General features: G+C 36.7%; 1 protein-coding gene across 1 annotated transcript in view; it reads left to right on the top strand.

Annotated features, from left to right (window-relative positions):
* The window catches only part of CNTN1 (contactin 1), a 232,509-nt gene extending 205,649 nt beyond the window's left edge, over nucleotides 1-26,860 (top strand). The window contains exons 20-24 of the mRNA XM_065743432.1: nucleotides 3,390-3,493; nucleotides 8,552-8,738; nucleotides 10,025-10,137; nucleotides 10,492-10,648; nucleotides 24,478-26,860. Of these exons, the coding sequence (XP_065599504.1) occupies nucleotides 3,390-3,493; nucleotides 8,552-8,738; nucleotides 10,025-10,137; nucleotides 10,492-10,648; nucleotides 24,478-24,557 (641 nt within the window). The 3' untranslated portion in view covers nucleotides 24,558-26,860. The remainder of the gene's footprint in view (nucleotides 1-3,389; nucleotides 3,494-8,551; nucleotides 8,739-10,024; nucleotides 10,138-10,491; nucleotides 10,649-24,477) is intronic.
* Nucleotides 26,861-27,149: the final 289 nt, after the last annotated feature.

Raw genomic sequence — 27,149 nt, 5'->3', positions numbered from 1 at the left:
GTCTCTTGAGGGTTTACAGTCTACATAAATGACTAAATCCATGGGCAAAAGGCACCAGTGACTTTAAAACCAAGCACTGTGTAATGCAAGCTAAACAAATGAGCTTACAAAAAGCTCTCAGAAGAACATACCACACTGAATTCTATTGTACTGGTAGACCACTATCAGAATTCAGACAAAAAATTGTGATGGTTCCATTCTGTTTAGTTACATTGTGAGCACGTTTATATATCTAATATAAATCAGCTTTGTCACATTCTTTATTCTTGTTTGGATGCCAAGTGAATAATTTACCAAGTGAATGATTTAATGAAACCCCTGAAATTTCACTAAAATCTCATTCTTAATTCTTACTGGAATTATTTCATGTGCTGTGATTGTTATGGTTGAAGTTTAAGTGACTTTCCCAAAATGAGCAGGGGAGGGTAAGCACCCAAAGTTTATCTTAAATCAGAAGAAATATATGCAATATCCTAATTGCAACGTAGTCGCTCAAGCCTGTTTTTAAAAAAGTATGGTTTATTAATTTCTGCCAAAACCCAAAGAACTGCTCATATTTTTTTTTTCTTTCTGTAGAACAGAATCTCTTTCACAAAGTCAACAGGTCTAGATGAAAGAGCCAAGAGGAGGGATATGATAACAGGGCCACATTCTCACACTTCCAACTATTCTTTATTTTGTGTACTTTATGGGAGATTTATGTTCATGATTCCCATCAGCACTAATGGGAGCTTTGCACACAAATCGCCCACACACAGAGAAAAGATAAAGTAGTCCTTTTTGTTTAGTACAGTAATTCAGGATTCAAGCTAGTAACAGCTATCTGAAGAGATTAATATTAATCCCTTAAAAAAATCCTTAGGATATCATCTTCATTAGCTGCATCAGCAAATAATGATTGTTTTTGAAATTGTCTAAATAAGTTATTAAATGATTATGGTATAATAAAGGCCATAACTGCCAAATAATGTTTCAGTATCCATCCTTTCTCAGAGGCATTATTGACAGCGGACTGATAAATTCACATGTATTTATGTTAGGATTATACTAACAGTGTCAGAGATGTGAATGTGTTTGTTTAGCTCTCTAAGTTCAGAGACATGGCAGAGTCTAGTAGCTCTAAAAGGTGGAAGAAAAGCAAATGTGCAGTAGTGCCAGCTTCCAGATAAATAAATCACTTTGATGGTTGCTGATATTCTAGCATAGACTTCAGCAAAGTTCAGACACTTCATTGATAGAAACACTTGTGAACAGATGATGCCACATCCAGGCAGCAAATGCAGTGGAAGCTCAGTGAACATACTTCTTTCCCTAGATTTCAAACACTAAAAGCAAAAAAACTGTCAGATTTGTGGTGCTGTAAGCTTTACCAGTAGTGCTAACAACTACTGTGCAAAGCTACAACCTGACTAATCTATCCTCATAGTAGACCTGACAACCATACCAAACACAGAAGCTGCAGGACAGGTTACAAGAAATTTTCCAGCAGATGCAAAGAAAGTTAATCCAAAAAGCATTCTGCAGTTTTGTGCTTGCATCTACACTTGTACAAAGTCACCTTGGTACTTTGCAGTGCTTGCTGCCTCCAACCTTAACTGTGTAAAGTTATGCTTAGAAGATAGTTGTGCAATGACCACTCTTTTTTTAGGAAGAGAATTTATTGAAAGCGTATTCGATTGTTGTTTGTGTTGGTTGTACTATTATTGTTGTTGTTGTTGTTGATAGAATTACTGAATTAGAGAACTGGAGAAAAGCAGCTGATGTCATCTTTCTGACTCAGGAAAGACTGCTAACATTTATAGAACATAGATGCCAAATAGGGATGAAAATTTCAAGCTCATTAGCATGAGCGGATGAAATACTATTTAGAATATTGTATCAGCAAAAGCCCTGGCAGTTGGAAATGTTCAATATGAAGTGTTTTGGCAAATTCTGTAATAAGATGAAGATTCTGATGCTGATTTAGAACTGGATCATATCTATTCCACCTGCACTTCTGTACCTCTGAATCAGCAAATGATTTGACTACTGTCAGAAATCACAGCTTCTCAAAGACAGCAGGGATTTAAAAAGTAATATGGTCATACAGTATTCCATACTAATATTTACAAGCATACATACACACACATGCATAGAAATATATATACAGTAACAGTATTTCTATTAAGTTATATATTTTGTAACGTATCTATGTGTGTCTGGTTATAATTGTGGGCATCTTTATTAAATTTTGTTACTGGAAAACTTCTGCTTTCCCACATGTTTTAAGCCAAGTTCCATATCTGACAACTACTAGTCATACCTTCCATTGCTAGTAGAGAGTAATGACTGCTAGCAGTGAGTGCACAGGCCACTTGCTTATCTAAATGCCTGTCATTGTGAAAACAGTTTTGCAATAATGCATCATTTTTTCAATTATACATTTACATTATTAACAGTCACTGAAAGACAATTACAAAAAGTAACTTTGCATATAAGATTATTTTGTTACCTAGGATACTTTTCATATGAGATGTAGCTGATTTTTTTCTCAACAGTGGCTGTTTTGATGCATAGTTGACTTGATGCCCAGTTAGAAGATTAAGCATATGAAAGCTTTCCTCAGCTCAGGCTGCCATGCCTGTCTGTTGCAACTTGTTTGAAAAGATTCACACAAGGGTGCTGCTCTTAGCTTGAAAAACTTTATCTTTTGTAAACATTGCTTAGTTTATAGCTTTTGAAGTTCCTTACATCATCTAAAATACAAACAACAGTGAAATTAACAGTTTTTTGCAATTTTCCTATAGCCTTACTAAAAAAAAATGTCACGTCATTATGGTCTGTATTCTAACTTGGCTGGTATCCAAAAAAAACCCCAGGCATATGCCTGATAGAAGGGTGTTCTTGGATTATTTCACACATATGTTTAAGTTTATATATGCCACTAGTCAGCTCTTTAATATCTGGTCTCATGAAAACTTGGTGTCATCATGACTAAGTGACATACGTATGAATATTTGTGTGTAGCTAGCTTAAGAAAAAAAAAGATGTATATATTTTAATCTGTCAACTGCTGTCCAATTTAGTAAAAGATCACTGGATGTTTCATTCAGTTCTTTGTCAAAGCCAGTTTTTAATTTACACAAATGGAATCTCTTGAAGCATAAAAACACATAGTCTGAGCCAAGTAATAGAATCAGTGCTTTGTTTTTTTTTTTACAGTCCTTTCCCATACAGATCATCATGGAATTTAAAGTTTACACAAGTTGAAACAGATTAAAGTTTAACACACTTGGCCCCGCAAAATCAGGAAAATAATACAAAACCCTAAATTAAGCTAAGTCCCTGTAGATGAGTTTAACAATAGCACCAAATAAAACTGGATATTTAACACGTGTTCTGTCTTCCAGCTCCAACTGAGGTACCTACAGATGTGAGTGTGAAGGTTTTGTCATCTTCTGAAATTTCTGTTTCTTGGCATCATGTTACTGAGAAATCAGTGGAGGGATATCAGGTGAGTTTAGATGTGACTCTGCATGCTTTCTCATTAATTTAATTTCCATACTTAAATGCAAGGGCAATTCCTACTGTAACATTCTAGCTTTTAGGGTTCACTTGACTTCAGTAATTGTTTGCTGTCCAGATTTCACATCCCAAGAAAGAGATTATTTTTGGTGCTCTATACTGCTACTGAGCAAGTCATTGTTATGTCACGAAATAATGTTGTTTGTTTATGTTATGTAATCAAATGCCTTCTCAAAACATACTGAAATTAAATTTGGGGTGTAATTGTCAACAAAGACATGAAATTGTCATGACCCATTTAAATTATCTGCAATTATTAATATAATTCACCCACAAGTCTTTATTAAGTGGAACAAAGTGCAATATGCATGTAATCCTGCAGAACAGATACAATGCTGTTGTGTGAGGCAATGTTTTGTTCGTGGTTTCTATTCCTCACGTGAGAAAGAGCTTCAAGATACGTTTTTCTGGTCCAAAAGTAGTAGTACTGGTAAAAATTATTCATGTCCTTTTACAAAGATGATGACAGCCACAGGATGGGTGTAACTAGAAATGACCATGTAGCACTCCATGTGGCAGGGAATTCTTACATCATCCATGCACAGCAGATACTGATGAACTCAGCCAGCTTACTTTGGCTGCATTCCAGAAAAGAGATTTGGGCACTAGTTTGTTAGTGATTTGCTTTGATGTTTAAGTCATCAGCTGCTTGATGGTAGCTTCTGTGTTCCAAAATGAACACAGAGTAACTTCATAGAATGTGTCTACGTGATGGAAATATATGAATAATTGTTCTTTTAAATAGTAGTACTTGTTTCTGTATTTCATTATATCTATTCATCTCTCCATGAGATACATGTAATATTTTAGGGATACTGTAACAAGATACAGATCATAGTGGAAATCTCAGTAGGAACTAGCACAGTATGTAAGAGAACTGATGCTTGTTGATTCTACAGAATTCACACATAAAGTTATAAGCACAATTATAAGCTCAGGAAACAGATTTGAAATGACGAGACTGCCATCATTAACTGTAACTCTTAATTTACGAAAACAGTACACTGGTTTAGTGTTTCATATGAGTTCTGCAACTAGAATCTAATAGAAAAGGTCATGGTCATACCTGAGAGCAGGGTGGAGAGCGTAGGTCTGTGAACTCAGCCCCGCTAGCCATGTAGTAGAGTTGCACTTCCAAGTTGAACTGTCTGTTCAGAAAGTGAGCAAGAAGCCTTGGTGCCAGCAATAACCAGAACTGGGCAGGTGCTCACCAGGGAGCCTGTAGGGATGCAGAGAGACCAGTGGCAAAGAGGGCCATGGAAGTATGCTGGAAATATTGGGGTTGCAGTAGTGATAGAACATGGCAGTGGATGTGGAAGGTTGTGATGTGTGTTGTGGGGTAGTACATATGGAAAGATGCTGAGGAGGATGACAGGGGAAAGAACATGGTGGGAGAACATTCCCAAAGGCATTTTAGGTCGCATTTTAATTTTGCACTATTTTACATAAAGCTGGCTATTACATTTTCACAAATTAAGCATGAACAGAATGCTTGAATATGTACAATAAGCAGTGGTATTAAAATATTACGTTTCTTCTCTTTTTTTGTTCTCTTTTCCTAAAGTAATCTTCTAGTTATCATGACTGGGAAGAAAAGTTAGTATCTCACACATTAAAAAGCAGACAAATAGGCATAAATTACTGCCCAATTACTGCTCATTAACATGGTCATTCTGAGGTCTTTTTCTCTAAAATAATAATCAGCCTCATCCTAGCAGAGAGGAGAGCAGCAAAGTGTAAGTCAGTAGGGGAAAATAGAAAGTCCCATGCTCCTGAAGATCAGAAGTGCTATCCTCATCACTTCTGTAGGAACTGTTTGTACAAGGCAAAGAGAAGTCTTTTCTGGCTGTAGACTACCTGTCTGAAGTTGTAATACAAGTTGTAGAGGAAAGTGCACAGATCTGGTCAAACTACTTTTTAAAATAAAAATGAGTATATTTAGAAGATTCTGTTTCTATATTCATAAAGAAATCTTCCAATGTTTATTTTTTAATTAGTATTTAGCTATAAGTCTTGTAGGCAAAGTCCCTCATTCACCAAAACACTTTCTTAGTTTCATGTTGGTCTTTCTTATTACCAGACTGTGGCATAACTGACCTAAATGCTAAAGTTTAAGAGGTGAGAGTATTTTGAGTTATGTACCTGGAGGTATTTCACATGTGACATGACGTTTTTCACACTAGGAGGAGTCAGATTTTCTTGACACTAATGCATACTGTCAGAATGACTACCATCACAGTGATGAGTGTGAGCTGATAGATTTTGCCATTACAGTGGAGTGTCCTCAGCTCACACTTAAGGTAGAGATAAAGTAAGAAAACTATCTCCATCCATACATAGAACTTAAGATTTATGAGTTCTTGCAATATCCTGCTAAAAACCACAGCCCTTTGGTGCATGCAGTACCACTGACACTATATCATTCCTTCTGCTTCTATGAAACAGATGTTTATTTTATTAAAAACATTTATCTCTGTTCATTGCCATTGTCCTTCTTACTGAAATACGTCATGAGCATTTTCTCTTATTGTGAACAAAATGTCTCTTTTCTGCCCCTCCTATATAAAGCTTCCATGAATATGAAAGATGTTTTATGACACTAACAGAAATCTTCAGATGTATTTCAGTATATTAAAATTTGAATAAAAGGATGCCAAAAGCAGGATAGTGGATTTTATTTTCCCCAATTTTGAACACAAGCAACTGTGCTAATTCGTAATGGCTAAGGCATTACCATCCCACTGATCACTGTGTGTGTTGGTTTTGCCTTCAACAGCCTCTAGAATTGGAGTTAAATATTCTCTGCCCTCTGAGGATCTGTATGCTACCCTAGCAAGGTAAATGCAGAGCACTGGGAAAAAAATAGACTGATTGGTATTCATATCCATAGTCTGAAATGGAAGAAGAGAGCAAAGCTCGAAAATGTGGATTCTTGTAGCAATGGGGCAGAACATTCTGGATACCACTTTTGGAGAGGCAAGAGAGAGAAAGGGAAATTCCTCAGTATTTAAAGAAACTTTTAAAGTGTTCCAATAATATGTGAGAAATGTAGGAATAAAGAAGACAGTACTTTTTCTTAGCTCTCAAGGGAGTTGTCTTATTTTAAATCTTTATTTTCAAGAGTAGCTACAACAATCTGACTGTATAGATATGACTCACACTCCAGGAGTAGTTAAATCCACAACATTTCAGCCAAGAGCAATAGTATTTGAGATTTAGATTTAGTTTAATTTTTAAGTTATATTATTTTTACATGAAATGTAATATGTCGTCAGTGTAATTTGCATTTTCATTCATTGTTCTCACTTGTCTTGTACAATGCTGTACATTACTTATTATATTATGCCTGTGACAATACTGTAGCGTGAGTGAACAGTAGGATTGTAGAAAGTTTTGAAAGTCTGAGGTATTCAAAGGCTTCTATTGTATGTCTACTGTTTTAACAAAAGCTCCTTATGTGAGGTGCTTGCTATCTTTACATAAAAGATAATGGCAGTTGAAGATTCTAAAAATGAATGAATGAATGAATGACCACTACATCTACAGTAAAGCTGCCCTTAGTCCTGATGTAGCTAATACATTTTTGACCATCTAGAACTTCAGAGATATCTCTTTGCAACAGCTAGGAACTTTTTTGGCTTTTGGCACAGAGATAGACCTATTGTCCTCCAGATTCTGTATAACAGAATCTCTGATTATTTAGTCACAGTTAACAGCTAATGGCACATCACTAGTTGCTTTCAATAAAAGGAGTTTATCTACAACAGTTTGTTAACTAGATTCATATCAAACCAATTCTGACTTGAAGAGTGTAATAAAAATGTCAGCTGAAATGTTAAGATTCCCTACTGATTCGAAACCGTTCACAGAACAGAGGTTACCAGTGTTCTGGAGAAGCTTTCAGAAATGACTGGGTGCATATTTCTCATTCATCTCAGGGCAAAGGCTGTCTACTCAGATTGTTTTAAGATGCTTCTACAGTTCTTTAAAAATACTTCTTACTCAATGGAAAAAAAATATATATAATATGTGATAGAACTTTGAAGTCCAACAGCCAATAGCAGAAGAGCTGGTGAAGAAATAGCTCATGGAGAAACAGTTAAGAAGTAGATATCAGTTCAGGTCTCATTATTTTTGAAGCCATTCTTTTTTGGTGATGATTTAGAAATCTTTTTAATCATAAAAAGAAATAAAAAATGTCATAGTTATGCATCTAGGATGTGTTCAAGCATGTCAAGGAGATAGCATGGTCTAGTTCATTTTTACACAGAGGTGTGTAATGAATTAAAGTAAAATGGAACAGCTTCATGAAAAAAATCTAACAGATTTTCTACATACAGTTAATTGACTTTGTATTTTAAGGTAGGTTTACATTGACGTTCCCCATATTTTAAGCATTTAAATGTTCTTCCTCAACTACATTGACGAATGTCATATTGTACTCTGCAATCACATCAAATTTAGCCAGAGAACTTCAGAAAATATTTGTGTATGCATATGTAGATATGCACACACAACATGACTGATTTTTTTCTCATTTCTCTAGAGAGAAGTATGAAGGGAATAGATTTATTAGAGAGTTTACACACAGTGTCATGAAATCAATAGCAGAGTGTAGTCAACCCTCTAGTGTAGGAGAACAATATTAAAGTTCAGAGTGAAATGCTCCGCATCAAAACAAGAAAATAGCCTCATATAGCCAAAGGCATTATGCATTTCCCAGACTTCTAATGACTTAGCTGAGAACAAATTAATTCACTCTGAGAAAAATTGTCGTAATAGAATCTGACTTAGTTTCTGTTTCTTTACATTTATATACAATTCAGTTAAAATCTTGGCCTGGAGAAGGAGTTCCATGCTATTGTTGTTGAATGTCTTTTAGCTCACTTAACATCCAGATTATGTAGTATCAAAATGTATATATCATTTTTTATAAACTTCCTTTATAACAAAGTATGTTAAATATAATTATTCATTTTGCTTACAGATTCGTTACTGGGCTGCTCATGATAAAGAAGCAGCTGCACAGAGGGTACAAGTAAGCAATCAAGAATATTCAACCAAACTGGAAAACTTGAAGCCTAATACACGCTACCACATAGATGTTTCTGCCTTCAATAGTGCAGGCTATGGACCTCCCAGTAGAACCATTGACATTATTACCAGGAAAGCACGTAAGTAAATGGAGCATTAGGTTATTTATAATGTTCTGTACTTCATTAGTGCATGTTGTATCATGTCTATCATTTCTTTGAGCTTGGCTTCTCACTTGTTTCTGGCATTATCCCTTTATGTGCTGTTGATTCTTTGTATGAAAAATTCAGCTAAGGCCTGCCTTCCTCACTTTTGTTTCCATGCATCTTACCAACCCATTAAGGAGATGCAGGTTTCACACTAATAGGTTAATTAAGGGTGGAAAGGACTCAGAAGGCCCTACCTCCTGCTCAAAGTAAGGTCAGCTGCAAGTTCAGACCAGGATGCTCAGGGTTGGGTCTTGTGGGGATGGAGATCCTCCCTGCAAACCCTTTTCCACTGCCTGACATCTTTCAAGCGTCTAGCCCGAGCCTCTTGTAGTCAAATGTGTCTTTTGTCACTCATCCCTCCTGCCATGCACCACTTTAGGGAACCTGGCTCCATCTTGTCAATAAATACAGACAGGCTGCTCGTAAGTCCTTCCAAAGAAAGCAACCTCTTCTTGAGAATGAACAAACATGTCTCTCTCACCTTCCTTACAAAGGGCAGGTACTCTAGCTCCCTACAGGGTCAGTGGCCCTGCGTTAAGCTTGCTGCGGGTGATCAGTGTCTTTCTTGTACTGGGGGACCCAAAGCAAGACATGATATTTCAAGTCTCTCTGAACATAATGAGAAATGTTCAGTTAAGAAATATATCTTGTGTATTTAAAGCACATCTATGTGCTCTAAGAATGTGTACAACTAGTTTGAGGATTTCTGTCAGTAAATAGTGCACTGGGCAACTTGAACCTGCAGGGTTATGTTGAATAATAATATAGTTTATATGCTTATTATGTGAAATATGATTAGTGGCTTCTGCAGTGGGGTGTTCTGATTACTATTGAGTTAAATGCTTTAGAATTGCCTTTAAATGGTTAATTAAATATTAAATTTCAATGAATGAATATAACTTAAACCGCATTTCAGAGAGGTTCTGTGCATATTTGTATGCCAGCAGACTCACATGGTCAGCAACATAGTAAGGAGTAATTTTGGCCACTTCCATTCTGACAGCATAGAAGGGCAAACCCACAAAGCAACCACTGCACAAGCCATACAGAAATTGCCTGGCTGAAGCTGCAGCACTTAGTTCAAGGAATGAGGCTGCCTACCTATGTGAAGATGAAATATAAGTTCCCATTTTACACTTGTACATATCTATGAAAATTTCATCGAAGGTTTATGAAATCTCATTTCTTTACACATTAATACATTTGTTGCTTTTCAGCTCCAAGCCAACGTCCAAGAATCATCAGTTCTGTAAGATCTGGTTCAAGGTACATCATCACCTGGGATCACGTGAAGGCAATGTCAAATGAGTCTGCAGTTGAAGGATACAAAGTATGACCTATGAAAATAATTTTTATCTACATGTATTCTACATGAGCTGCATTTTAAAACACAGGAATGCATTTTCTATCTAATTGAGCATAAACACGATTGCATGCTGAAAATGAAGGTATCATGCTGAGATCTCAAACATCTAGTAGACACAGTGCAGAACTGATGGGCTTCCTCAGTATGATGAGAAAACTGTGTGGGTAGTGACCCATTTTATAGTAACATTTAGATCTGCTGTCACTGAAGCAACCTGATTTCTGATACGATTAAATTTAGTCTATTGGCTAAACTGTGTATTTCAAAAAAACTTACACTTTAATAGTTTTTACACAGTGTTTACTCTGACTTTCCTAGGTGCTATATAGACCAGATGGACAGCACGAAGGCAAGTTGTTTTCAACTGGAAAACACACAATAGAGGTCCCAGTCCCCAGTGATGGTGAATATGTTGTTGAGGTCCGAGCACACAGTGAAGGAGGAGATGGGGAAGTAGCTCAAATTAAAATTTCAGGTGAGCAGATAACTTCTTCCTTCCTACTGACACTCCTTGGAAATCTCGGAGTAAGCGTTTTCCTCTTTTACTCTCTCCAGATGTGTCCACATCATTTGTGCCCTAAACTAGAGAGTTAGCTAGCTCTTCAGTAGTGATTGCACTGATAATGAAGGTTTATCTTAAAGTCTTCTGAAGATTGATAATGCACACAAGACATTTCATCAGCAGCCCAACTCAATCCTGGAAACACCGTCAATCTTTCAGATATCACTGCTTCTACAGGTGCCCCCAGTTATGCTGCCACTCCCATTACTGTACAGTAATCATAACTACACAGTGCATTCCTAGGGCTCAAGTATATTATTGTATTTTTTTCTTTAATTAAAAAATAAACTTTGAACATAGTAAGGTTTAAACACAACAATATTGTCATCACATAGTCAATGCAACCATTATTGTTCTTTTTAAAAAGCAATGCCTGTGCTATATTGTGAGTGTACGTTAAGGAAGTCTGCCGGTTCTGAAAAGAATGGATCTTTGACCTGTTGTTTTTCAATAATATATACAGTTTAAATCATCTAATGTGAACTCACAGGTATCACCAGTCTTGTTTGGATGAAGCAACTACTCTAGTCTTGGTCAAATGCAATCTAGAGGTGGAGAATCCTGACAATTGGTTACAGTCATTCATCACTATCACTAATGACATCACTGATGATAACTTTTTGCCCTATTTTTATCTGGTTTTGAGATCTTTTTTTCTCTTTTTTTTCTTTTTTTTTTTTTTTTGTAGCTTCTGTCTAGATTAAAGAATCTTTCTATATTTGTTTTCTCCCAGTTAAGATAGGCATATACAAGGGTTGCTTTGAAAGCAATGCCTCCTATTTTATTACATTGGCCCACAAAGTAAGAGGCAGACAGTGGTGATATGGCCGTAGAGGTTGAACCTCTCACCAGTATTCCATTGCATTTTGTTGTCATACAACAGATGGTAGCAGAGGGGTAGTCTTGCTAAGTGGCTGCTGACTTGAAAATGAGGGAGAAGCAAAGGTGTGTCATTGAATTCCTCCATGTGGAAAAATGGCACCCATTGACATTCATCAATGCTTGCTGAATGTTTCTGGAGACCAAACAGTGGATGTGAACACAGTGAGGTGACAGGTCATGCGTTTCAGCAGTAGTGGAAGCAACAGTGGGTCACCTCTGCTGGTACAGATTTTTAGGAGCTCAGTATACCAGCTCTTTTTCATCACAGTAAAAATACCTAGGTACTGGAAGTGACTATATTGAAAAAGAGTGTTTTGTATCTGAGAATTTTCTATATCAAAGTGTTACTGTGCTCTTTAGATCTCGTGGAAATAAAAAGAAGGCATTACTTTTGGAACAACCTGTGTATATCAATTAAGTGACTGATCAAATGCTAAACAGGTTCAGTGCCCTGACTTTCTCGGTGATAGCCTTTTCTTCAAGAAAGAAAGGTCTTAAAGAACATTGACAGCTCTTCTCCAAATTCTGAGAATTCCCTCAGGACTTTAAATGCTGTAATTAAATGCACAGCTGTCTGAGGAGATGGTCTTGCTTCCCTACATTTTACTCCCAGCATTATTTATGAAAGGCTTTCATTAGTCATTTACTTCACTGCACTGGACTATAAAATGGTGATCGTCTTATTTTCCAACTCCACCCTTAAATCCTTCCCAGAGTCCTAGCTTTACAGGATTCTGTGTCCCCTCCTGATTTGTATAGCATTTCCTTAGTTCATAATTTTATATAAGGTTGTGATTATGCACAGTTGGTTTGAATGACCTCAAGTTTCTATGTTATCTGGGATGTTGATTTTTCTTGGAAACCTGCTGAGGAGGCTTGGTTTCCTAGTGTTCTGGTGGTCAGCTGGCCAGAATAGAACTTTTTTATAGTGATGTCAACAACAGGGAAAGCAAAGCATAAAGCATCTTATTTAATTCAGAGAGGATGGAAGGATGCATGAAAGATATCTAAAAACTTGTGTTTCTTCCAAATTTATGCTTTCCTGCTATTCATTGTATATCAAATCCAAAGTAATCTACTTCATATGCCCGAGTTAGGTATCTGTGTTTCCATTAAAAACAGCTGACATCTAGGTTGTAATGTTTAAATATCTAATCTTTCAAAAGCTTAATTGGCATTTGACGTGCCCTAGATTACCAGAGATGTCCAGGTAATGAGGGCAGGTATGAAAGATTCTACAGGAGACTTTATGTCTAATGGATTAGCAACTGGAGGCCAGGCAGGATCTTAGAAGCACAATCTGCCCTGTATTTCAGGCATCTGAAACCATTTCCTTGATTTGTGTGGCTAATATTGCTGTGCTAGGCTACACCACAGTCAGTGTGTTGTAGATGTGCAGTTCTAAGAGCTTGCTGAATTGTGTACAACACCTAGCTCAGGGGCCCTAAAGTAGCTCTGAGATCTGAATTTGTGTATTAAAATTACAGTACATTTTAACAAGCAGTTACATTTTAATTTTACATTTGAAAGTCAAATATAAAAGAAACTGGAACTGTGTGTTATTTCTAGCTTCTTATCCAAGGCACAAACCTTGTTTTTCTCCTCCTTCTCGCAGAAAACCCAGGCATAGGCTGAAAGAAGAGGCAAAACATCCCTAAGCACCTTTGCCCACATGTATCCAGTCACCTTAAGAATGCACTGTTTTAGCTGAGTAGGATGTAAAGGAAGTTTACCAAGCAGCCATTGTGCACACATTTCTGCTCTGTGAGCATCTTGGTTAGTCCAATGACTGATAGTAGGCTTATCTATTTTCTCTGACATACATTAAAGACAGAATTGTGGGGTTTTTTTGTCTCTTTTATGTTTTATGAATTGCAATGCTTTGTCTTAATACTAGTATGAATGTAATCAAAGCAATCTTGCAATCAGTCAGAACTGAAACCATGGGATACTTAACGACTTTTCTCACTTCACTTGTGTAACTGCATTGGCCTCAGTGCAGTTAATTTATGCCAGAGGAAGGAAAAATAGAAGTGAGCTCTCAAATCTTAAAATTTCATCTGTGAGGGAGGAGAACTTCATATTTCAGAAAACAATGTGAAAAAAAATGAAGATAATACTTTCACCTTCAGATATAAAATAAGGTTAACATCCCACTTTAAGTAGTAACATAGACAAAGAACGTACATATTGCCTATGCTTACAGCAAGAAAACAAAATTAAACAAAATTATAGCTTTGCTTTCACTGCTTATATATAAATATATTTGTATGTGTATATATTTATGAATTCTTTTTGCCAAGGCTATGTTTTATGATCGTGAAGAGATATTTACTTCGAAGTACGCAACTTTTTCAAAGCAAAATGCAAAGCTCTTCCCTATAGGAAGTCATACAAACATTTTAGTTATTTTATCTTTTTTTTTAATTATTATGATTTAAAGGGGATATTAATATATGTTGCACACATTGGTGTCAAATCAGGTGGTCATTCAGTTTCTGTGTGCTATAAACAAGCTCTTGATTGTAATTTGAAAATGTCCATCTGTTGCAAAGGTAGTTGTAGTTAATTGGGAAAAACAACAATTCAGGAGAAAACAGGTAAAAGTCATAAGGGTTATTTATGACAAGAGGCCTCTCATTGGCTGAAGATTACATGGCAGTCTCTGTTACTGATTTTGGAATTTAGGAGTTTGTGACAAGAACGTAACAAAGAAGTTCTACTAAACTAAAAATACGCTTCCAAAAGAACCCTCCTCTATGAGAACTAAGTTTTTACAATGCCCTTGACTGTTTCCTCATGGCCTGAAATATAAGTGGAGAATATTCAGAGTACCCTCTAACCTGGCACAAAAATCTGCCTAAAACAACTTGTTTGGTTTTCTCTAATTTCTCTTCTTTGAGAACTAAGGATTGACAATTCCATGTGCTGCAATATATTCAGTGCTAGAGCAAGTGTTTTCTCAAAAAATCAGATTATCCTTAATTTCAATTTATTCTCTTTTTCTTGTAGGTAAGACTGTGGATATGTTTTCTTGTCTACTTATATTTTTAGAATGCACAATCCTGTGACAATCTTGATGCTGTTTTGGTCACTTATGTTCATTTACGTGGGAAAGTCTGAATACACAGAAAGTGTGAATGGAAGAACATTTCATTTTTGGCCATAATGCTCATAACTAAGCTGTGCAATGGTGTTTGACAGGCTGTATAACTTGAAATTAGGTATGTGTACAGGGATTTAAAATACAGCAATATAGATTACTCATTATCAGAATAATGCTAGTAAAGTAAAGTTAGTAATGTTAGTAAAATAGTTATTAATACGAGGGAAAATGTAACTAGAAAAAAACATTATTCACTTTTCTTTCTAGTATGTGGCTGAAGGTACTCAGTGAAAGCAGGCATCAGATTGAAAGCTATCCAAATAATACTCTTTTACATGGCACAAAATTAAATTGTGGAGCTTCTTGTGCCCGGAGACTGAGCAGGACAGAGTTATAAATAGAGACTTGGTCTATCACTGCTTTATATAAAACAATGGCCCATATTCAGCCCTTAACTCAGGAACTGATTGACAGATGTGGGGAAGAAAATTAGACAAAAATTGTCTATATTGGCAATGAATTTGTTTTTCTTTCCATTTCATGTTACAGGCCACTGTTGGATTCAGTGTCCTGAATGAAGCAAAGGCTTGGGTCTCATGTGTTAAATCTGACTCTGTATTCCCTGCTTTAGGAAAGTGTACTACTTTATTATTATATATTATTATTTATTGTTATATATATATTGTTATATATATAATTATTTATTATTCTTTATTATTTATATTTATATTGTTATTATTATAATGATTATTATTTACTATTTATTATTATATATTATTGAATAATATTTAGTTGATAGACAAAGGATTAGTTCCTTTGAAATCCTTATATACTCTCTTTACTGTTCTCAGAAGTTTGGATGTTATTGACCAATCAATGACTGACTTCTAAAATGTTTAAGTAGATTAAGAAAAATAAATTGTGGCTCACTAATCGGTTAAAAATACGCCATTGAAAAGTTTGGCAAGCTTTTGATAGCCACTGTTTCAATAGGACCATCAGTTCATCAATGAAGCTAAATGCTCAGTAGTTTATTCACTGTACCATTAGAAGAAGATGGAAGAAATATGAATGTTCATTAGGCATTTTAACTCTCTTCTTCAAATGTAGCAACACAACAAATAGAACATTGCAGAAAAAAAATCACATAGCCCATAGAGCGAATGCCAAGGTTAGTATTTTGAGTTAATATAGTAATTCCTTTGATGCATAATGATTTAATTTAATACAAATGCATATTCTGATTTCACCTCTTGGTAGGACATTTACCTACTGAACTATATACAGCATTTTTAATTGCTTTGAGAAATCAAAGGTAGGCAAGTGATCTTTAGAGTGGTTTAAAGTAATATTTAGAGGATTCATCTCATTATTTTTCCCCTTAATAATCTAGACAGGATTGCAAAGGTGATCACAGGGATGAAGGAATGAAGAAGGGAGTAGTTTCTAGCTGTGACAATTCTTGCGTGTTTTAATTTTTAGTAGTACCAATAGAACTGTATTATTCAAATTATGTTTAAGTTCAGTGGTTAACAAACTATCTTACTTCTTAGGGGTGCTTTGGAGTGGTGGCATACTCATGCCTCTCAGTTTTATGTACCTAACCTAACCAAACTACTTTCCTTCTCAATGTGGAGAGCGATTCAGAAGTCCTAGATTAGATGCCTGCTGTTAAGATACCTTTGCATGAAACCTCACTTTCCTGTAACAGAACAAAAGCCAGTGCTGCTCTGACAAAAGTCATCAGTGATTTTCTGGTTACTTTAGCTACTGCAGGTATAAAGCATAGATAAAATCACTTATTTGCTAAGTCAGACTTATCTTGTAGTGACCATATGGGAAATACTGGTGTGTGTTTGCCTTCTTTCTGTAGATGTATTAATAGTACATCTTATTACGCACTGAAATGCTCTGTGCCCTTTTCAAAATACTTGAAGGACTTAAATGTCAGAATGTTCTTGCCTTTAAATGTTAATGCAATTTATTTTACTTTCACCATATTCTAAAGCCTGTTCGTAGAAGCAGTAGGTGAAGAGGTGAAGATAGTTTTGTACTAGAAATAAGCTTTGTGAGAGTAATACCAAGATACTTGTTTGTCTTCTGTTCCGGTTCAACAGTTATATTCAGCCAGTGGGGAAGGGAAGAAGGAATATTCATTCTGTCAAAGTAGGAAATTTCAAAGGGCTCTTTCAGATAAGTTCAAATGAGTTGTTCGGAGTATCGAATTTCGTGCCTGTAGCTTTCATCTGCAGAGTTGCTGAAGTAAGAACTTTATCATTTGAGAAATTCTGAAAGAAGGCCAATTAGAAATTGTCCTCTCCAGCAACTTGAAAATTTGCTTGACCCGTGAACTTTTGGTTCTTTGATTTTAGAGACTGGGTTCATCACAGAAGTTTGAATCAAAGAGACATTAGCCTTATAGTTTATATAAGTCTCAGTAACTAGTCTCTTCTAAATTCTGAACTCTTTACAGTTACATCTTCTACTGTCCTCTGCTGTCACACCACTAGGCTATCACAGGGCCCCAAGAAAGTTCCTCTGTAAAATTAGGAGTGTATATAAAGTGTGTAAATATTAACATCAATGTCTTTTTTTTTTTCCCTTTTCAAATTTATGGTATCTTCTTGGTCTTTAAATGATACACATTGAGAAGAAACAGCTGTGACTGTATGTTTTATTTTTCTCATCGTATATAATGTTCTACCAGTGTGCATTCCAAAAAATGGATCAGAAAAAGCCGACCTGAGGCCACAGTGAGCCACTTAAGATATATGTCAGGAGACATGAAGGTGTCCCCTGTATTACTGTGTGATGGCACAGTACACAATCAGAAGAACCAGAGAAGTGGCTGTAAATTCTTTTCAGTGTTACAGTGAAAATTTCTTTTCTGGCCTCCTTTTTTGTTTGTTTGTTTTTTCAAAATCTTAGGCCTTTTTGATTAAAAACTTGTCAATGAGTCTCCCAAAGATGGTTGACTTCCTCTGAGTGGTTATCAACCATAATTTCTGAGACAGTGAAGAATATATCTGTATGGATTCACAGCCAAGTGTTTTGCCATAGCAGGCAATCTGAGTAACCACAGATGAGATTTTCCACATGGACAACCTACTAACACTTGCTCCTAGCTCCTCCTGCTGCAGTTTCCAGCCGTGAACACCTCTTCTTAGCAGAACACATGATCCAGCCTTGCTTGGTCTGGCAGTAGTTCTTGAGCTCCTTGTGAGCCAGTTTGTCAGGTGTGATTGCTAACAGCTGAAGAGAGAGCAGCTGCTGAAAGGTATAACAAGCCTTTACCTGAATCTCACTGAATGGTGTAAAGTACAAATCTGGGTCACAGGCAGAACTCCACAGATTGTTCTTGCTCTTATTTATTCAGAATATCACTTTAAGAGTACATTTTAAAAATACTATGTGTGGTCTTCTACTTAGCTATCCACACAAGATAATCTGTAATCTGTAAAGGAGAAGAGGATTATGAGAAATAATTCACGTTTATTGACATTAGTAATAGTCTGCCAACTGAACATTATCTCATTTTCCTCAGAGTCTGAGGCACCGTGTCGTTTTGGCAGTGCAGGTCTCCAGCAGGGCCAGAGTCAATAGAAAGGTAACCCATGCAGCTTCCAGCAAGCCAAGTGCTGTTGCCAGAACAAAACAAAAAGGTTGTTTGGCTCTGGTATGGCTTCTCAGTTAGGAGAATACAAACTAACAGTGTTGTGAATAAACCACTCAGACCATCATTAGTCCATTGAATATATTTTTAATGCTGTCTCTCTTGTTCTTTTAGTAGTTTTTAAAGTGCAACATGGTCAACATTAGCACAGCACTAAGCACAGGCAAATGCACAGACAGCATTATTGCCATCACATGTCTACTGTGCTGCAAAACTGCAGTTCACAGAATTACTCTGTAGAGCCGTGTTTATGGTATGGGCAAGAAGAAAATTTCATCATCTACACAAAAGTAATCCTAGACAATGGAAATCCTAGACCTATGACCAATGTTGTCACTGATGCAAAATAAACATATTTTAATTAGTTCAATTATTTCCCATTAACCATGAATAGGAATAGCAAAACTTGAACCACGTCTGCTATTTCCCATTTCTTTTTGCAGTAGCTTTTCTTGAAGATGCTGTTTTCAGCTGGGACAAGTAGCCAGTTCACAGAACAACAAACCAACCCACTTATTTTATCCAGTGTAGTTTAACCTAAAATAATGTATTTTGCATCTACTCTGTCATTCAGATGGTAAGTCTGCATCTATCTGAATAGGCAGACAATCTGAATGATTTGTAGAGCACAGTAGAGGGTGGATATGTAGAGAAAAACAGTTGGCACTGAGGATCCAGCTCCACAGTGAATGGTGAGGTCGGATTTCGCTTTGGACACTGTCTCTTCTGTTCCTGCCCCGTGTGTCTAAGACAGTGCAAAATAGAGCCCAGTAAATGGGACAGCTGAGATACTTCAGATCACACTCCTCAAACTAGAACAGTCATATCGATATTCCCCGCAATGTTCAGTTCCCAGAAACTAAGAAAACTGATGTAATTTAATACAGATTAATTCTTCAACAATATTTCTTGATAACAAAAGCAGAGGTTTTGCTACAACAGGATCAGCTCATGATCAGCCAAGGAACAGCTTGAAGTTTGTGTATGTTGGCAGAGCAAATGCTTTCTCACTAAGAAAGAGAAGTTATTTACATATGACAGTTTCACAGATGACCAGGAACTAATTTCCTGTTTCACAGACCTGATGAAAGTATCATTTCTTCTACAGAAATAGTCTTCTACTTTTTTTTTTTTTGTAATCCATACGAAAAGGATACTAATGTTGGGAAAAGGGCCAGAAATGTCTTAAAGTAACGTTTAAAGAAAATGATGACAATTTTAATAACAAGTCATTTCAAAGCCTTGGAAAATATACAGAAGTCTGAATTGGTTTGACTGCTTTCATTTGGACCTTAAATTAATTTTATCACTTTAGGATATAAGCGGAATATCCTATATGATATATAGCATTCAAGATGCCATTTTCAAATTTCAAATTTTTCAAATTTGGTGTAAAAAAAATTATACATTAGACAATTGAATTGGCAACAAAGAATATAAAGTACAAATAGAAATTTGTGGATTAGTGGGACTTTACCAGGAGTTCACGTGATATGTAAAGGTCTTGCTGAAGGCAAACCCATCCAGCAGTTGTTCCCTTCATTACTTAGGTAGGCAGGTGTTCATGAGATAGTTGTCCCAAAAGTCTGCTGAGAAAAGAGGGCAGGAAAAAGTTATGATAACTGCATGCATCAAATACTAATTGTATTCAATAAGGTATATGTTTCTGTAGATAGTTTAGTCATAGGCTTAAAAATACCAACTATATGAACTTCATGTGAATATAGCAAGAAAATAAGATTTCATGGCTTCTTTTGTTGGGGGCTGTTGGGAAAAAATGAATTTAAGGTGTGTGTTTCATATTGATTTGAAAGAAATGAGGAATCTTGATCTGATGTCCACTGATAGAGGGTTGGAGTGGTAATTAGGTCATGTGATAGTGATTTGGGTTTGCTTGCTACTTTCACGACTGTATCTTGCAATGGCATGTGTGATGGATATGTAGATGCTGGTTGGGAGAACAGAACAAATGTTGTAACACTGAGGAGAGTATGAAGCTTTATATTGCTAAATACATCCAGTTCATGCCTGGCTAGACCTCAGGAGGAGTTTAATAACCCGCGTGTTTGTCTCTTCACATTCAGTCTTTATCTGGCATTTCTCTAGTTTTTGAGGAATGGTTAAAGCTGGTAGATCACAACTCTATTGCACAGAATAAACTGTGATCTTTCCTTGGGTACAATGTACATTAATTTCTGTTCATGAGCTACTGAAGAGTACAAGCCATCATGCAGTGGCGAATGGCAATTCAAGTGAAATATGATTCCTGACATGTGGGTCAGTAATATAACAAGGAAGAAAAAAAAAGAAAAGAGAAGATGAATTTAATATAGATTTATCCTCATAATGTTCTGTTAATGTGCTGTCTGGTTGTAGAATTTACTTCATTCATAAGTTCATAAGTTCATAAGGTTGGAAAGGACCTATAAGATCATCTAGTCCAACCATCCTCCTATCACTATCTCTACCCAACTACTAAATTAAGTCCTTAAGCACCTCATCTAAACGCTTCTTGAACAGCGCTAGGGATGGTGCCTCAACCACCTCCCTAGGCAGGCCATTCCAGTGCCTGACCACTCTTTCAGAAAAGAAATGCTTCCTGAGGTCTAATCTAAATCTTCCCTGGCGCAACTTGTGGCCATTCCCTCTCGTCCTGTCATTACTTATCAGGGAGAAGAGGCCTACCCCCTCCTCACCACAACCCCCCTTCAGGAAGTGGTAGAGTGCAATAAGGTCTCCTCTGAGCCTCCTCTTCTCCAGACTAAACAATCCCAGCTCCTTCAGCCGCTCCTCATAAGACTTGTGCTCCAGGCCCCTCACCAGTTTTGTTGCCCTTCTCTGAACACGCTCCAGGGCCTCAATGTCCTTCTTGTAGTGAGGGGCCCAAAACTGAACACAGTACTCGAGGTGGGGCCGCACCAGAGCTGAGTACAGGGGGATGATCACCTCCCTGCTCCTGCTGGCTACACTATTTCTAATACAGGCCAGGATGCCGTTGGCCTTCTTGGCCACCTGGGCACACTGCCGGCTCATGTTGAGCCGAGCATCAACCAACACCCCCAGGTCCTTTTCCTCTCTACATTCTTCAAGCCATTCTGCCCCAAGCCTATAGCATTGCATGGGGTTATTGTGGCCAAAGTGCAGGACCCGGCACTTGGTCTTATTGAACCTCATCCCATTTTGCTCAGCCCAGCTGTTCAGCCTATCCAAATCCCTCTGAAGGGCCTCCCTACCCTCAGGCAGTTTGACACATCCTCCCAGCTTTGTGTCATCTGCAAACTTACTGAGGGTACACTCAATTCCCTCATCTAGGTCATCAATAAAGATATTAAACAAGATGGGCCCCAAAACTGACCCTTGGGGGACACCACTCGTTACAGGACGCCAGCTGGACTTAACTCCATTAACTACTACCCTCTGGGCACGGCCCTCCAGCCAGTTCTCCACCCAGAGAAGAGTGAACCTGTCCACACCACGGGCTGCCAGTTTCCTTAGGAGAATACTGTGGGAGACCGTGTCAAAGGCCTTGCTGAAGTCCAGGTAGACTACATCAACAGCCTTTCCCTCATCTACCTGTCTGGTCACCCAGTCATAGAAGGAGATGAGGTTGGACAAGCATGACCTGCCCCTGGTGAACCCGTGCTGGCTGGGTCTGATCCCTTTATTGCCATGCACGTGTCGTGTGATCTCCCTCAATATCATCTGTTCCATAACTTTCCCTGATACCGAGGTCAGGCTGACAGGCCTGTAGTTCCCCGGGTCTTCCTTACGGCCTTTCTTGAAGATGGGCCTTTCTTGAAGTGCATCTCAGGGGAAGATTTATTATTCCTTTCTCTTTGTAGAATAGTTGTATGCAAATAGAAATCTTCTTTTATTTTCTCATCATTCAGCTTCACACATCAAATATTTCTTCATGTTTTCTTCAGTCAGAAGTACGATTTTAGTTGTGTCTTTGCAAATGCATTTTCCCTTACAGACAAAGGCAGAATATGTTTTTGTGGATATTCTTAAATAAAGAATACAAAATTTGTTTTCTGTGTCCATAACACATTCATTAAAAGCTACTACTTTGATACTTGAGGATAAAGACTACATGTAGAGAATAACGTCTTAGAAATCACTAAAAAGTATAGATAAATATACTTTCATACTTCTCACAATTGTCAAAATGCACAGTTGTTATGTATGAGAATGTATTTGAACATAAATTTGTATACATCTTAAGTGTAAATCTCTTCCATTTATGGATACTTTGAAACCATCTTTCAATTTTTTCCTTATTTTTACCTTTTATTTTTCTGTACTTTTCACAACTGAATTGGAGCAATGAAGAAAGGTTAGTAGGTCTTTTGTCTTGGTTTTCCAAGTGCTTAGATGTCAGAAAGGAGTTCAGAAGAAATACTGACTTGAGAAAGGATCTCCACACTGTTAAGGAAAAGGGAGAAGTGGGAGCAGAGAAGAGTCTTGAGGGGGTCAGAAGTAAGAGAAAGCCACAGATGGCGTTTAATAGGGGGCCTAGAGAAGAGAGTAGAGCAGCAGCAAAGTCTTCATCGGTGAGAGGAGCAGAGCTGAGAAGAGACCTAGAAAGAGGGAGCAGAATAAAAGGAATGTGCCTGAAGTTGTAAAGAAATTCTGTGGGTAAAGCCTTAAAATTCTGGTTTCATGGTGGATGCTGTGGACTTACTCCCTGGATGGACTGTAGAGAAACCAGGATGATGTGAAAATGCTTACTTCCACCTCCTGTGACAGAGACAGGAGGAAAAATAATGGGCTTTATCTCAGAGGCAATTTTCTGAATTGATCTCTGATAGGGTCTGCATAGAGCTTCCACCATGAGTCAGGAGACACTGCTTTTTAGATCTGTCTAATAGCATTCAAAATTCACTGCTTAAGGCCTCTTGTAATCAAGCCAAGCCTTCTGTCTGCTAGTGGCTAGTCCTGTTTCTGTTAATTGATTTGCTACGTGACAAGCTGTAGGAATATCTTTCTTCCATTCCTGGGATGGAGACAACACACATTCTGGCTCAAAGGTGTCTTTAGACCCAGCGATACACATGTATTATATATATCTGGCAGAACATAGTTCATGTTAAGACATACAATGAAAACACCATCCAGAAAAAAAAATATCCCTGAAGTTATGAATGTGGGAGCCACAACTGATTGAAGACTTGTATATCCGCAACTAATTGATGAGCTGGTGAACTCTGCAGTTTTCTGATTTGTACTTAGCCTGCATACTTTGTGAAAAATGGTTTTTGGTATCAGTCAGTTTCATTTCTATCTAGTTTCCTTATTTTCTTCTTATTACTGTGGGTAGGAAATACTGAAAGAAATAAATGCTTGAAGGTAACATACCAAAATGTACTCGGTCAAACTCTCACTTTAAACCATCATGGTTTTTTTATACTCAGTATCATACTTTGATGACTTCTAACTAGCAAAGCCCTTTATTAACAGAATATTTGAAAACAAAGATACAGAAACTTCTCAGGCTGACACGTAAAACCTGCAGATCTGTATTTCTAGAAAGATCCTTGTGAGTTTCACAGACACAGATGTGTAGATGCCACACTGCTAGAAGCCAGCCATCTGGACTTTGTAATCAAGCAGGTAAACAAATGGACCAGGGTCTTCGACATCTCTCAGATTATTGCTGATCATAATAACATTAACTTTTCCAAAGGTGTCTCTTTGCTTCGTCACATTTCAAAGACTCCATTAATTTTGTTTTCACGTGCTTAAATATTTATTTTGACCTTTTGCCTCCTGCTATAACCTCCTGGCTTGTTGGACCATCCAAATCAAAATACACTGATGTGTTCTGAATGGTCTTGCTGCTTGTATAAACATGCTGCATAAACAGCTCTTGCAGAACAAAAGACCACGTCCTCTGCTGTGCTGTAGAAAGTCTCTTTGTCCATTTCAGATTATCCATACAGGTAGGAGCTGTGTTGAGATATGCCAGCTGGTTTTCCAGTCTTCTTAACCTGCATTCTTGCTCACATCCAGCACTGTTTCCCTACACTGAGTAATGCTGAAGAAAAATTGACACCATGTTGTTATCTGTTCACTGTGCAGGTGCCACTGCTGGAGTACCAACTCTGCTTCTGGGCCTGGTGCTGCCTGCCCTTGGTGTCCTTGCCTACTCGGGATTCTGAATGTAGCTGGATTTACCTTGTCCTCACCCGAACACAAGGGACTCCCTTCAAAGAGGAGGACTGCAACTCTTGATTCCTGTGGCACCATCCTAAGCCAAATAAATTACACTTTAAAGTCAACTCCCCTACCAATTTCCTATGAACTTCAAAAGGACTGAGGCATCCAGGAACTCCTTCATCCTAAGTAAATCAACTTTTGAAAGGATAAGAAATATTTTTAACTTGTTCCAATATGCCTTATAAAACACTTATGCTGATCTGTGACAGTTGCATGATTCGGTCCAATGGGGCAAGTTACAGTGTTAAAACCCAATAACATAGGCTGTACAGTGAAAGTAAAATCACCATACGTAGGTGCTTTAACTTGAATAACAAATTGTGAAATATAATAGAGATTGAAATGTTGATTGTATGTGATAAATGTAAGAGTACTACGTCTGTCTGTACTATCCTATATGTTTTGTGTACTGCATATTTTTGAATGGCCCCATCATCATTTATTGGGATTACTGGTTTTTTGAGAGACAGTCAAAGCAAAAACATTTTGTTTATTTTCACAGCTATATTTCTTGAGGCTATTGGATGCAATTTGAAGAACTTGAAATAAATGTCAGTGACAAGTAAAAAAAATATTTAAATATGTTCAGAATACCCAGAGACATTCATAGCTCGCTCAGCTTGAAGGAATTTTCCTATACTTCACTGACACTAGATTTACTGGGTTTTTTTCTTAAAACATTTTTGTTGAAAATTCTGTTATGGTCATTGTTGATGATTTTAGGAGTGAAATGTCACCTTTCAGGGAAGCAGCACAATATATTGGTTTTGGTCTAGTATTATTACTATTATTATTATTAAGGTAGCAATATAACACTTAGAAGACTGAAGATATAGTCCATGTTAAGATCAGCTAAATGGACCATGAAATGGTAAGAAACTTATGTTATTTTTTAAAGTAAAAAGATTTAAAATATAAAAAAGAAATAGATATACGATAAATGACAAAAACAGAGTAGCACAGTTAAAAAATTATATTTACATTTCTATGCTGCAGATGCCAGGTGTTACCTTCCTGTAGTGAAGTGTACATTTGGAAGAATTATATGCTTTTTCAAGAATTTGATATTATTCTAATATTCATAGTGTTGTAAATAAGAGTTTTAAAGTTCTGGGACTGTTTCCCTATTTGACAGAGAGCTGAATGATCCAACTGTGTGTTAATACATGAAAGTCAGAGCCCAAATGTTAGTTGAAACTAAATGTTTGCTATGGCCTTTGCAAGATGGGAATTCTGTTAGAGATAGAGAATGTTTTTGTTCTGACTGTGTCCAGAGTGTTTCAGTGTTTTTTTGGAGTTTGTTTTATTTTTTTAAGTCTTTAAAGAAATGCACATTCTTTATGTTTTCCATGGTATGCTGGGAATTAGTTTGAGTGTGAATGTTGAAGAAACACAGTGATATTGAATCAGATGACTCGAGTAATAGTGCAATGTCTGATGCTTCAAGAATTATAAGCTTTGAGTCATATTTTATTAGCACAACCTTGCTAGCTACTTAGAAATAGATTTTATCTTTTTAGAATTGATACTGTAGAGGTCCATAACAATATTTACATGAAGCAAGAATAGGCCTATTAATGTTTTTCACCCCCTTCTTTAATTTGTATAATTTTGTACTATATATTTACATGTACAAGTGTAGAGTCTTCATCAAGAAATATCAGTAATACTGTTTTAGTTTCATTTCAAATATTTGTTACAAAATGAACATTTTTTAAACAGGTGAAAGTGATAACTTCCCTATAGAGGAATGTCAAAGTGTCAAGCACTACTCAGTTTCGTAAATTGTATAATTATTTGAAAGAGAAATGACCTGTCTTCATACATGAGAAACTAATACGCTGTAAGCCTTCTGTACAAAAAAAAAAAAAAAAATGTGTTTTATTGTATTTCATTTGGTTTCATTCTTTTGCAGTATGACTCATTTTTATATAATCTACAGCCACAACTAAAACTTTTGCCAAATGCATGATTGCCTTTTACTTTTCTAATACATGGTGTAAAAAGCAAAACTGGTTCGTTTTTGCATGAAAATGACCTGGGTGGGAAAGCTGCTTCCTTTTTTAAATGAGCAACACAGATGAGGTAGGTCTCACGTACTGATCAGATAGTTCAGCATTTTTCATTGTTTCACATAATGGTATAAATTCAACTGGGACCTGCAGTTTCAGATTGTTGTAAAGAAAAACTAATGTATCATCTGCTTTAAAACGCAAGGTTCTTAATTAAAGTTTATATAGATAGACATATTTGTTGTTTCTTTATATTTCAGGAAACTTGATATTACTATTATTTGATACTGATGAATATTGAACTGTTTTTTTAGTTATTTTTTATCTTCTTTTTTTTTCAAATGAATAGAGCAGGACCGTGCTTTGTCCTTTTTATGAATGAAAAGTAAATTACAGTTAAATAAATGTATTAATGTTACTCAAGATATAATAACTGTCTTTTGAATTAGAGCTTTCTGCTTTTACAATAATTATGTGGTCCCCTGTAGCAGTAAGAATGTGGTTAGAATGAAAGCCTGTGTA

This window comes from Cyrtonyx montezumae, unplaced genomic scaffold (assembly GCF_038088225.1).
Source record: "Cyrtonyx montezumae isolate F1298 unplaced genomic scaffold, pur_monq_1.0 scaffold_3, whole genome shotgun sequence".
Classification (NCBI taxonomy): domain Eukaryota; kingdom Metazoa; phylum Chordata; class Aves; order Galliformes; family Odontophoridae; genus Cyrtonyx; species Cyrtonyx montezumae.
Note: the sequence above shows the minus strand (reverse complement) of the source record. Positions and strands in the feature narration are given on the sequence as shown.